Source organism: the organism of the source record quoted next, unplaced genomic scaffold (genome assembly GCF_019419815.1).
Source record: "Pyrus x bretschneideri cultivar Hongxiangsu unplaced genomic scaffold, Pyrus_bretschneideri_v1 Contig5, whole genome shotgun sequence".
NCBI lineage: Eukaryota > Viridiplantae > Streptophyta > Magnoliopsida > Rosales > Rosaceae > Pyrus > Pyrus x bretschneideri.
The window spans coordinates 9,761,531-9,774,539 of NW_025999787.1; the positions used below are offsets into that span (position 1 = coordinate 9,761,531).

The window sequence follows — 13,009 nt, forward strand, 5'->3', positions numbered from 1 at the left end:
AATGAGGAATTAGTTAAATTTTTTATTTTATTTTATTAAAAAAAATGTCATTTAATGCGTAGAAAGGGATTGACGAAATTGAATTCCTATATTGTAGGCAATTAGTTGCTAAGCTACCTTATACCTATATATAAATGCATTTAAATTAATGACATGAAAATTAAATGAATAGAAAATTATTGAGGTGACAGTTGATCAAAGTACCTTAATCAAATCTTTAAAAATGATGAATGTTTAATCTAACAACAATAGTAAAAAATATAAGGCATTCTAATTTTTCCTATAAAATACGATGGGGTAGTAGGGTGAGGGCTAGTTAAGTCATTTCGATATTCAGAATGACTCAACGAGTATGAGACCCTGACTTTCTCCGCCGGACTAATCTGTGACCTCAAACCCTATATATAGAGTACTTCTGCCCTGCAAATACTGAGAGAAGATTTAGACCTAGATACTAGTGCAACACACAGTAGTAGACGGGAGAGAGAGAGAGAGAGAAGCAAGCAAAACTATGGTCAAAGAAACCCCACCACCTATTTCTTCTCCACACAGTTGTGGAGAGGATGAGCTGTATATATCAGTGGCATAATCATCTCTCTGAGTCTGTGGTGATGTATCTGGAGATGGAGAGAGAGAGAGAGGGAGCCTTGTATTGTAGCGTATCCATGTTGGATGAGTAAATACTAGTAACAATAAGAAAAGGAAAGAAAAGTAAAGAAAAGAAAATACCACTTTTCACTTTTTTATTTTATTTTATTTTTACTTTTATTCTTTGGGTATATAGTAACACACAAACACCAGTGCTTTTGCCAGATTTGTGTAGAGAGATCAGGTAGATAGAGAGATCTCCAATATATCGTTTTCCCTTCTCTGATTCCCATGAAAGACAGCGACACTTCCTCACCTCCTTCCCCCCATTTTCCCTCTCCCTCCTCCCTCTCCCTCCTTGATTTTTGCATCACTCGTTTCGATTAATTATCTTTTTTCTTCTTAATAGTGTCATTTAATTATTCATGGGTTTTGTCTATTTTTCTGTGTCTGCGTTTCTTCAATTCTTCTGAATGTATCATCACAGACTTATACACAGTGCGGCTGCTGATGGAGGTTGAATTGCAAGGATTTACTTTTTGGTGAAGTTGTAAGGACGTTTCTGTGGAGGTTCTATTCTTAGTAAGTCTGAAAGTCTTTTAGTCCTTTAGTCTATCAGGTATGTGTTTGCTTCATTTTTGATAAGTTGGTCTTTCTCACACCATTTTATTTATTTGTTCCCTCCTAATCTCTAAAAAGCTCCTTAATTTTACGATGAGATTCTCGTAGAAGAAACTGTTACACAATCTTTACTAATTTTAATCTTTAATTTTACTAAATTGTGGTGATGAAAGCTGTTATACCATCTTTGTTTATTTATATATATATATGTATATATATTGTTAAGAGTAATTCATAGGGCATCTAAGGCGATGATATATGATCTGATGTTTTTGGTGGTTGTGAATCTTTGGTGCATAGTAGTGGGATTACATTTACTTGGGGTCAGGGTTTATGCAAGAAATACTAACTTTGAGATCTGAATAAAAAGAAGTTACTCCCCCACTTTAAATTATCTGGTTCTAATTATGTGCAAGTGGAAAACAGAAGAAATGGAGAGAAAGCAAGTCTTGGACATACATTATAAGTCATGGAAAGTCAGAATTCGACACTATTTTCTGGTAATTTGCATAATCTCTACACCTATTTGAGAATATATACAGGAATTACCCCAAAAAAATACAGATATGTTAATTGGGTTTTAAGAGCTCTGTAACATTAAAGTAATAGGATTTTAGGTTAGATTTGAACATTTCTGCTCCCAGAATTTCGGTAAGATTTCAGTTATATAAATAAAAGTTCTGCTTGCAGGACTTCTGTAATTAAGTTAAGTAAGAATTAATATTATAGCTTTCAGGATTTCTATAACATTTCAATAATAACTATTAATGGAATATACTTGAACATGAAATTTGAATGCAGGTCATCTGCATACACAAATTCCATCCAAGGAAGCACTAGTGAATACTGTGATCACTTTTTAACTTGTCATTTGCTTGTTTTCGTTTATTAATTAGACTTCAAAATGATTCAGGGAAACCTTATTAAGTTTATATGGTTGCATCATAGGCAAAAATGTACTTGGAATTGCAACCGCATCATATTAACATTTTGTTCAATTAGCTAGTCATTAGTGAAAAAGAGAGAAAATTGAGTCTTCTTGTTGGTCTTTCTTGTTTTACCCACTTCTGAATTAGCATAAACGTACCAAAATGTTTGTTTCCATTTTTCATCCCTTTGAATAATAGTTTTCATGGAGCAGTAAATATTGTTGGAATCATGTGTATTATGTGTTCTTAGAGATGGTTTAAGTGAGCTTTCTTCAGTCCACTCACGGAAGGGCAAAGGGTTTGAATTAGCTGCCGACTCATTCATTCAAACTCAGTAGAAAAGGAGTGGATATTTCTACTGCGAATGTGTGAATGATGCGGGAGATAAATTTCATTCTTTTCTTCTCTGTGCTTGGACTGAAGGGAGCTCCCTTTTACTGTCTTCTTTGTTGTATATATTGTTTACCTAACCATTTCTTTTCATGATGTACTTAGTGATCAGAACTGTGTTTATCTCCGCATTTTTTTGTTACATATTCGTCAGGTGAATTGAATTATGTCCGATTTCTCTATTGATACTATAATTGCAGTTCTCTCCGTTAATGCCATCATTTTTCTACACCACAATTTATGTTTGTGCATTTTGAACATGCTGAAGTTAAACTAATTGGTCAGGGGTGCTATATCTATTACAATGGATGATGTGACACCACTTGAAATTCGACAACAAATTTAGTGTACGTTTTTTGTTGTATCCATATATTTTGGTTGCAGGTAGTAGGAAATAAGAGAAAGAGGCTGATCAACCCTATGAAATTAGTGGCATGGAACTTTAATGGAGAGGGAACTTCTTTCTCCCTTCAAAACCCTTCAAAACATTTCCATTGAATTGAACAAAATGATTGTGGAGGGAAAAAGAACTTTCCAGTCCTGCCATCGTTCCCCTCTCTTTCGTACTAACCACTTGGACTATCACACTAGACTGGATGAGTGAGAAATCTGGAGACTTATTTTTAGTAAAAACTTGAGAGTTAAAAACATACTGCTAGAGCGAGATGCTGTGTATACCCCATTGCATGGAAGTTTCTCTCCAACAGGTAAATGCAAAGGTAAAAGAACATGCTACTAGAGAGAGAGAGTATGTAGGTATATATATTCCCATTGCATCAAAGCTTCTCTCCTGTGCTTAGAGATTATTATTTTTAGTAAAAACTAGACAGTTAAAAACATGTTACTAGAGAACGAACAAGTCGAGCAGTGTCAACTGAACCCTCGCCAGGGGAAGGAGCTTTTCATTTGGTGCTTCACAATTTACAGGTGCATGTTTTATGTTGGGGGAAATATGGAGGCTGTGGTTGGTTGTCTCTATTCTTTTGGCAATGTTTGGCAACGCATCATAATTAGAAAGTGAAATTTTATGGCATGCGTTTTGGTATCTTAAAACCCGCCTCATGTCTACGTCTAGTGGGGCTAAACGCAGTCTCTCAGTCTCTCAGAATTGCAGAGGTTGGAACTTGGAGCTATATGCTATTGTTGCACTTCATGCTTCATTGGCAGTCGTGATCTCCGTATTTTATTGTATATCACATACCCCACAATCCACTTTTAGTCTTTATCAGCAGAAAATCTGTTTCTTGAGCATTATTTTTGCACAAATTTCTTAAGCCTTTGAGGTAAAAATTAAGAAAGAAACATGGCTTCCTTCTTAGGTCATTGTCATTCATCCTAAACTGAAAATTACAATCTAACACGTATAAAAACGGTTTTTTGGTGTGATTTTAACGAGTTGTTACATGCACCTATCAAGTTGTAAGTTGTGAGTTCTGTTGGATCCTTACAAGTAATGAGTCAAGCAGAGTTAAAATTTAATTGTGAGTAGGGTTTTCTTGTTTGTATGGAGCGGAAAACCCCTTTTTTAGGGCTCAAAAGGTGGTATGCATATACTATGTGTACGTGTGTGTGAGGATCTAAAGTGAATTAAAATAAGCAGTTCAGTGGTTGTCGATAATGGAAGTACACCAAAAAAAAGATAATGAAAGTACAAGTGAAGTAGATTTTTAACTGTATTTATCGAGTAATGAGCATTTGTTACGGTCTTTGATTAACTTACGGTAAAATTAATATTCTTTCTATATGGGGGTGTGTTTCCATGTTGTCAGTTGCCCTATTTTATTTTGTTGTTGATGTCATTCGAAGAAATCTCTAATTGGCTCAGTGCATGAGGTGATCTACTAGAAGACAACGGATCTTTTTGCTTTCTTTAGACTTCTTTCTTGGAAGCATAAGTACCTAGTTCGACCTATTTCATTACCAATTTGGGCAAGGAAGGAAATTACTTGTATACCCAAGATATCTATGTCTTAAATCTTATGAGAATGCTCTCGTCACTCGTATACAATGTCTCTCTCACAACTGATCGGGGAGATCAGCTAGGTTTGAAAGAAGTGGAGTTGGATGTGAGGGAACCTCTTGTATTTGTATATAATGAGAGAGGGAAATGCAGTTTCTCCTCACTTGTTTGTGTGCGCTTCCTCAATGTATGCTTGAAACTCCCTTGGTGTGACGGGTTTTAGCAAGGGAGGTCATATTTTACTCGAGCCGAAACGATGCATGAACAATTGTTGGGCTGCAAAAGGTTACACTGTTAGAAAATTAACCAACAGTGCCATAGAGATTCATGTTAGACAGTAATTAGACTTTCGAGGCTTAAACTGTTAATGATACTCTTCGATTGTGAGAGAAATTTCTCTTGTAAGTTTGCAACTTCAATATGAAGTATGTCAGTTTTTATCAGAAAAGGTCTCAGTGATAGTTGGAGTAGGGTTATGATATTTAAACTCTTCTTTTCTCATTGATACAGTCCGATGTGGGACATTTCAACATACTGGACTTATGAAGTTTAAAGACATTTCAACATATTGGACTTATGAAGTTTAAACTGTTAGTGCGTGAGTCAACAATGTATCCAAGTGAATAATGCAATTATAAACTTGCATGCATTATGTACTTTCCAGATATCACATATGGGATCCGTCAGGTGTGAAGTTTTATCAGAAAGGGTCTCAGTGATAGTTAGAGTAGGGTTATGATATTTAAACTCTTATTTTCTCATTGATACGGTCGATGTGGAACATTTCAACATACTAGATTTATGAAATTTAAACTGTTAGCGCGCGAGTCAATGATATATCCAAGTGAATAATGCAATTATAAACCTGCATGCATTATGAGCTTTCCAGATATCACACATGGGAGGGAAAAGTTATCACACCTACTTATCAAGGCTCTCCGCAAAGGATAGATCCAGAACCAAAAACATCTCCTCCAACCCTAGGGGTCATAAAATAGTAAGTGGTCTCAACTCTTTTGCTTTCAGCCTTTACATAATAGTTCATTGACATGTGAAGTAAGCTAAAGGTGGCCTTCTCTTGTAAACCCTAGTCAGTGAAAACGATACGTACAGTAATGGTCCCCCCTCCCTGATAACTAAAGACTAAAAAGTAAGAGGTGGCAGCCTGCCAACATCGTATCATATGTTGACGTGTCGGTAAGTTAAAGCATGAATTTTAGGCTTATTTTTTGTTGATAAGTTAAAGCATTAATTGTAGGCTTATTTTTTGTTATGCTCTTTTGGCACTTCACTTCAATTTTTAACTTCTGAAACTTAATTTTGATCACTGTACTTGTTGAAACTCAATTTTTGTTTCGTTTTATCATTTTTGTTAGTTCTCTTAAAAAATCTGTTAGGTTCACTAATGTGGTATGATTGGGCCCACTTATTTGCCAGGTGTACAAAATAATATTAAAAACTATTATAATATTTTGAAAGCTAAAAATATAATTAAAAAAATGACAAGCTCTTCCTCGATCCCCTCCATCAGTCCATCACAGCAGCACCTCCATGCCCAAAGCTTCCTAATCTAAACTACCCACCCATTCGCTCAATAAAAATTCACAGATCTGCAACCTCCCACCCCCTCAAGGGAGCTGTCATTAATCTCCGTCCAAAATAATGCCAACAATAAGCAATAAACCCAGCAACGAGCTTCCTAATCGAAGTGAAGTTTCACAGGCATAGCAAAACATGCTAGTGTTGTTTAATGATTAACTTTTACTTGTTATTTGTTATTGGAGGGTTAAGTATCTGCTTAGAATGGTAAACACGAGCCTAGTTAAAATATAAATACTATAAAGCTTAAACTATCAGGTTGAAGGAAGGAGCCAGCCCATGTACAGGCGAAGTGGCTTTCACTAGGAATAAGTGCTTTTTGTCTTTTCACTTGCCCTCTTTGAGAACTTATGCGTCTTTTGATGCCACATTGCGAGAATTCATCATTTTAACGTTCACTTTTTAGACTCTTGAACTATAGCTGCGGGTGAAGAAAAAATTCAATTTGAAGCACAGCCGGTTAAAAGAGGACTTAAATTGAAGTCTTAGCAAATTTTGTTTAGTCAAGTTGGCTAGAGTAGTGTACTCATCTATGCTTGCAAATTTGAATTCCCCTTCTCGTAGTTTAAATTAAATTAAATAGAGTATTGCAGTTAAATAAATAAAAAATTGAAGCCCTAAGGGATGGACATAGATGAACACAAATGAAGACATTACTAGAATATAAAACATAAGTCTGGGGTGCTGCGAAAGCAGTTCAAAGACGACATAGATGAACAACGCTAAGAAAGACATCATGCACTAGAACATAAAACATAAAATTATCTCTAACTTACGACAAGGCAAAGGACATTCAAAGGAGAAATACAAAACAAGTTTTGATCCACATTCATAGGATGATAGTTCAAAGGAGTCCCTCAAATAGCTCAACTCACAGCTGAAGAGACAAGTTAGGCTGCTGAGAGTCCACCAGCCAGGGCAGAAGAGGTTCAGGAGTAGGCTCCTTTTGGTACCATTGAGTTGAAGCTCTTTCATGGCTACCAAATGCATTGTACAAGGGAGGAGGCTTCACTATTCCCTGAACCGCCAGTGACTCCACACATTGTTCTCTCCTCATAAACATGTCACTCTTTGCCAATGCACTATGATCCTCACCAAGCTTCAGTTTCATGCTGGGAAAGCTACTCATTTCTTGCACACCTTGCGCCGCATTGGGACTGTTACATTGAGGCATGAGCTGACCTGCCTGTGTAGGGTTAGCTATATAGTTATTCTTTTGAGGAAGCTGACCTGCATGAAAAGAGTTAGCTGCATAGTTGCTACTCAGTTGCGTGTCGAAACCATTGAAGGAAGTTGTTGTCTGGATCAAACTCGACAGCTCTGGAGTGGGTGAAGGCAAGTAAGATGATGTCCTGAGGTAGGTGTTGGTATTTGACATGATCTCTTGCAGCCTCGACTGATTCAATGCAGTCCTAGACATCCGAGCTTGCGGAAGCTGCTGCAGGTTTCCTACATTGTTACGTTCTGCTAGCATATCCACAGTCCTAAACTTTGTGCTGTTTCCCTCAGGACCACCCAAATCTCTAACAACGCGAATGTGCGACTCCAACTGAACGTTGCTGTTCTGATTTTGATGAGGCCTGCCTTCCATTTTGCTCTTGTGAAGTCTTATACCATTGGTAAGGCTAGGGGAGTCCATGATTTTGTTTATATCAATACCTATCCGTTCCGGGAAAGCTTTTTTGTAAGTATGTCCTTCCTCATGTGCCTTCCCTTTCGGGTCAATGAGATTACCCTTCATGTCTATTCTGGATGTGTCGGGTGCATTCATGTTTCCCTTGTAAGCACCCTCATTGATGCATAGGCTGGCTCTAACCGGGGCATATCCTTGTGCAGAAGCATCACCAAGAAAATAAGGGACATTCACTTCCTTTGGCAAGTTATACAGGGAATTATGTTGCATTTGAGTCATTTGAGAACTATTAACACCAATAGGATGGCCAAGTGCCGGTGATGCAGATAGGGCGAAAGCAGGATAATTTTGGTTCTGAAATGGAGGGGTTGCCTGAGGCTGACAATTCTGAGCTGCAACTAGACTTTCTAATTTCTTCTTAGCAACCATTTGAGCTGTTGGCCCCAAATTTTTAATAAACCGCATGAGACTTTCTTTGTATCCTAATCCAGCATCAATCTACATTGTCAAGAAGAAGCAACCAAGTTATATATTTAATTATTTATACTTATATATCAAGTTTGCCCAAACCAGTATATAATCTCAAAGTTAAAACATTTTTCAAACACTTCCATAAAGTTCTATGAGAACAACTGAATACAGACAGGCTATCACAATCTTCGGTCATGGAACAAATTGCATGCCAAATAAAAGTCCTTTTCTGTGTGCATATGAAACATATCGTGCAGAAGTTACGAAAAATCTTGTGTGTAAAAAACTAACTTGCTGTACTTCCTTATGCAGGTGAGGTTATATCATAGTAACTTACATGAACAAGTGATTTATTGGGTGCATTGTAGACAGCTGAGATTAAAGATTCATTCTCTTTGGAAGGCGTACAATAAGTGTAACGCCTCTGCGCTCTGGCTAAATTTGAGTCCCTACCATCTCTCAATCCTGTCCAAAGCAAGGGAAAAGAAAACCAGGTTAGCTTCCTTTTCCATCCATAAAAATGCATGAAGGTAGAAACATTCTTCGAATTCTGCCTGTTCTAGTTATCTTCTAATCAGTAGTCTCTAAGCCATTGCAATACTTACCAGGATTTGGATCTGCTTGTTTTTCACTTCTGAGGGATGAGCCACACAAGCGCCATGGTTTGCCAGTTGGTTCAAGAAACTTTGGCTTCCCAGTTGGTTCAAGAAACTTTGAGTGTATATCTCCACCATGCCCATGAGGGCAGAGTATTTCATGGAAGTAATATTTTAACAGAAAACGTATTCGATCACATCTCAGAGTTCTGAAAAGTTCGTCGGCTAGATCTTTTATACCTTGAGCCTGGTAAGAAAAATAAGATTTTCATGGTAGTTTATATTACAAAAAAAAAAAAAAAAAAAAAAAAACGATGAAAAGGAAGAATTAAATAAATTAACCTACCTCTTGGTAATATATGGTGGCTTCTGCGTTAAAGTGAATTGCATTTTTGGGTATCAGCAGCACATCACGCTGTTAATTCAAAGGAAAAAGTTCATAATTTCGCCAATTACACATGCAACTCGGTGCAATTCAAAACATAAGATGATGTGGTAATTTTTTCCGGTTTCTGAAAGACACCGGATACGAAGGAGAGTTGAAAATGGTGCAACACAAACTGCAAGAAGAAGAAGAAGAGGAAAGAACATGAAAGGAGGAAGAGTGTTTGTTTCGGCACGAACCTTGAATTGTTGCAGGGTTGCATACATTTCTGCATGAAGTTTATCTCTCACGGTGCCAAAATCCATTGGATTTTTTATGATTGCGTAATAGGTTATTACCTTGGAAACCAAGAAACATATTGTTGTTTTCTGATTAGAAAGATGAAAAAAAAATGTGAGAAAAATTTGGCAACAAGTGTAGAACTAACCTTGTTAGGGTCAACAGGCTGAGCAAATGCATCATGTGTGTCCCTCCTATGTAAAGCAGAAAGATTAGGATAAAAAAAACATATCGTATGTAAATAATCGACGTCCTTAAGTAATTTTTCAAGTAGTAATTCAAGCATTGCAGAAGAGGGAAAAAAAAATGTGCACACACCTCTGTAATGTATTAAGGATGTACTCGCAGACTTGTTTCACCGACAATGGCGTAGATAACAGTTGTTCTGCAACATGAACAATAACTACGTTACTGCATTCGGAAATCTTGAACTAAACAAACATCTATGTTAGAAATAAGAGGCTCACTGATCTTGATTGCATCGACATCATGTATTCGATCTTCAAAATCCCGCATGCAACGGCAAATGAGAAGGGAAGGATTACCGAGCTGCAACTTATGGTAAGGACCCTGCAGCTGAAAGAAGCATCAAAGATAAACTAGAGTTTCAATTTACATATGCACATATATACATTAGTTTTTCACTTAAACGGACATTGTTCCTCTCTAACTATCCGTATTATATTGTTAAGGTATTGATATCGTTGGCAATAAGTACCAACATGTTATTGATACACTATCGACAATATCAATACAAAGAATATATGTAAATACATAATGCAAGAGTAGGGCAGGGACAGAACGACCTGTTGAGAGGATAGAACTACATCGTCAAGTTTTTTGCGCTTTCGGCCCCTCTTGGCACCAGAAGCTGCTGTTTTTGCTGCAACGGGTGTCTGACCATTCTCTCTACGGACATTGTCTTTGGATTTGGAGATTTCCTTGTTCTTCTTAACCTCCTTCAATGCCAATATTCGGGCACTCTTCCTTCTCCCTTCAACTAGTTCACTTCCCTCCCATATTTCCATCTCTGGATTGCACCATATACATTTTAATTTCAACCCACGTTTGTAATATAGAAAATGCGCACAAAAAAGGGTCTGTTACAAACTTTTAATCAAAAATAGAACCAGAGGCTCACTAAACTTATAATAATGTCGGACATAATCCACGATTCAGTGTTCTCTAGTTTCATTTTTGATTAAAGGTTTGTAATTAGTTTGTGTGTGTAATTCGCTTCTAATTTTCTGTTACTATTCCCATATCAGCTTTTATAAGAAATTTTACTTTCTATGTTACTCTCTTTAAAATTAATCTATAAAAAAGGAACAAAGAAAGAACATGAAAACTTACCTGAAGTAAAGTTTGAAGCAAAAGTAAATTAGGACGCAATAGAAAAGGAATTTTTTTTAGGAAGTTTTAACGAAAAGCCCGCGGTACTATTCACTTTAACGAAAAACCACATTTTTACACTAAAAAGTCAATCATGTTACTATTCACTTTACCCTTTATTTTGTCCTTATCGTTAAAACTAAAAGTTTTCAAGCCCTTTTCATTAATTTTCCTTCTTTTTTACCGTTGTTGTGACCTTGTTGTGTGGAATGGAGGGAGGAAAACAACAAATGAATATTTTGGGACTTTTTAGTTCTCTGAGATCGACATAACTTCTCATTTTGATTAATAACATTAAAAATCAATAGAAGCGATCTCTAAATTTGTCCATCGTAAATCATTTTGTTTCTTTTGTGAAACATATTCTAATATCCTCGTTAAGTAGAGGAGTTGATTTGACAAAAATATCCATAAAAAGGTGGTCACATGATCGTTCATGTGATAATTTGACAAAGATATTGATAAATTTTTTAGGAATGACCAAAATAATTTATGATGTACAAACTCAGGAATCACTTTTATTGAATTTTAGGGACCAAAATAAAGAATTATATCAATTTCAAAAACCATTTTAACTATAAAACCGTACCTAAGTGCAAAATACCAATTCATTTGTAACGGACTCTCCCACATCAGCATCAGCACCAAGATATTTTACCAAAATATTTTACAGCTCATCACCGATGATGTCACTTTCGTTGCTAGTTTTACCACAAAGAGAAGGTTGGCAAGGTGAAAATATTTTGCTTTTTTCAAACAACGTCTTGAAACAAACTTGATGAAAAGTAGAACTAGAAATTTTTACTGCGATGTTTTATTGACAAAAAGCATTTCGTCAGTGTTTGACATACATTTAGATTGCAAAAGTACTTTCTAGATTTTAATTAAATTTCAACGTACTTCCAACAAAAACGTTTAGACATAATAGTAAGTTTTGGAAAATTGCTCCCTAAACAAAGAGAGAAGGTTTGCAAGGTGAAACTATTTCTGTCTTTATTTTTTTTGCCAAAACAATAACGGCTTGAAGCAAATTTCCTTGTGATGAATAGTAGAACTTGAAATTTTTACCATGATAATTTATTGAAACAACCGCAACTCTTGATTTCTAGAGGTATCCGCTTGGAAGTGTTTTCAGAAAAGCTAAAAACGCCTTGAAATTACACAAAAAAATTAAAAAAAAAAACCCAGACAACTTTTGATAGAAAAAGTCAAGTGTTTCCGAATAATAAAAGCACTTTTAAAATAACATTTAAGACTTTAATTCAAATTTGGACGAGCATCTAGCAAAAACGCTTTTTCTTAGAAGTGCTTCATGAAGAAGCACTTCCTCAATTGTAAGCTCGTTTTCAAACTCCTACATTGAGGATCCATTGTTAACATGCACATGCAAAAGGAGAGGAGAGTAAGGATGAAAGCTACACAGGCCAAATGGAAGTCTTCCTTTTCCTCCCCTATTCCTCCTTTTGCAGCACAAGTACATTTTTGTATCTTCCAAATTTGAAGCAATAATGGTTAAAGGATACAGGAAAATGAAAAATTACTGAAATTAAAGTAAGAAAAATAACACGGGACCGGAAAACCCCGCCAACCGAACCTTAGAAGCTCGAAACAAAGATGTTACGAACAACCGGGTAAAAATGCAGCTATGTACAGAATCTGTATAGAAGGAAAGGTAGATTGGAGCAAAGAAAAGAGAACAAACCTCATGAGAGAGCCAATGCAGCACTTGAGATAACAGCAAATGGGAAAGTGCAGGTAAAATTACCAAATGAACACTCACAGCCCTAGAACTCTTTCAAATCTGGCAAAATTCTCATCACATAACATGCATTCAATCCACTCTCAGACTCAAGTGATCAAGAACTTCTATACAGATGAATTTATACACCGGGCACTTTTGTCTGTGCTCGGGGTAGGTGGTCAGGCAAGCGTTACATGCAACGATTATTTTGACAACTGTGCGATGAACAAACTCAACTTCTACGAGTGCCAGTAACTTCCTAATCTGTTCAACATGCAATTGTTACGCCAGATTTGGCACAACACTATTTACGTTACACAATGTCGCTATTGATACGACAAAAGAATAACATAAGCAAAATTACCTTTCACTCCACAAACGCAATAAAGAACCATAAATTCACACAATGCTAGGCGCAATTTGCG

The 13,009-nt window shown here is 36.3% G+C and overlaps 1 protein-coding gene across 1 annotated transcript; it reads right to left on the bottom strand.

Annotated features, from left to right (window-relative positions):
* Positions 1 to 5,314: 5,314 nt before the first annotated feature.
* On the bottom strand, positions 5,315 to 12,893 carry LOC103949159. The gene is made up of 9 exons (XM_018647914.2): positions 10,258 to 12,893; positions 9,919 to 10,027; positions 9,770 to 9,836; positions 9,600 to 9,645; positions 9,412 to 9,510; positions 9,134 to 9,202; positions 8,797 to 9,034; positions 8,529 to 8,656; positions 5,315 to 8,218 (listed from the first exon to the last, which is right to left on the bottom strand). The coding sequence occupies exons 1-9, from the start codon at positions 10,477 to 10,479 to the stop codon at positions 6,959 to 6,961; spliced, it is 2,238 nt and encodes a 745-aa protein (XP_018503430.2). The 5' UTR covers positions 10,480 to 12,893; the 3' UTR covers positions 5,315 to 6,958.
* Between the last annotated feature and the right edge of the window lie 116 nt (positions 12,894 to 13,009).

Excerpts from the sequence above, each read along its gene's own strand:
- LOC103949159 (XM_018647914.2), bottom strand. The coding sequence starts at position 10,479 with ATGGAAATATGGGAGGGAAGTGAACTAGTTGAAGGGAGAAGGAAGAGT. Across the intron at positions 9,837-9,918 it reads TGTCGATGCAATCAAGATCA|AACAACTGTTATCTACGCCA; the intron begins GTGAGCCTCTTA and ends TTCATGTTGCAG. Across the intron at positions 9,511-9,599 it reads AGCCTGTTGACCCTAACAAG|GTAATAACCTATTACGCAAT; the intron begins GTTAGTTCTACA and ends TTGGTTTCCAAG.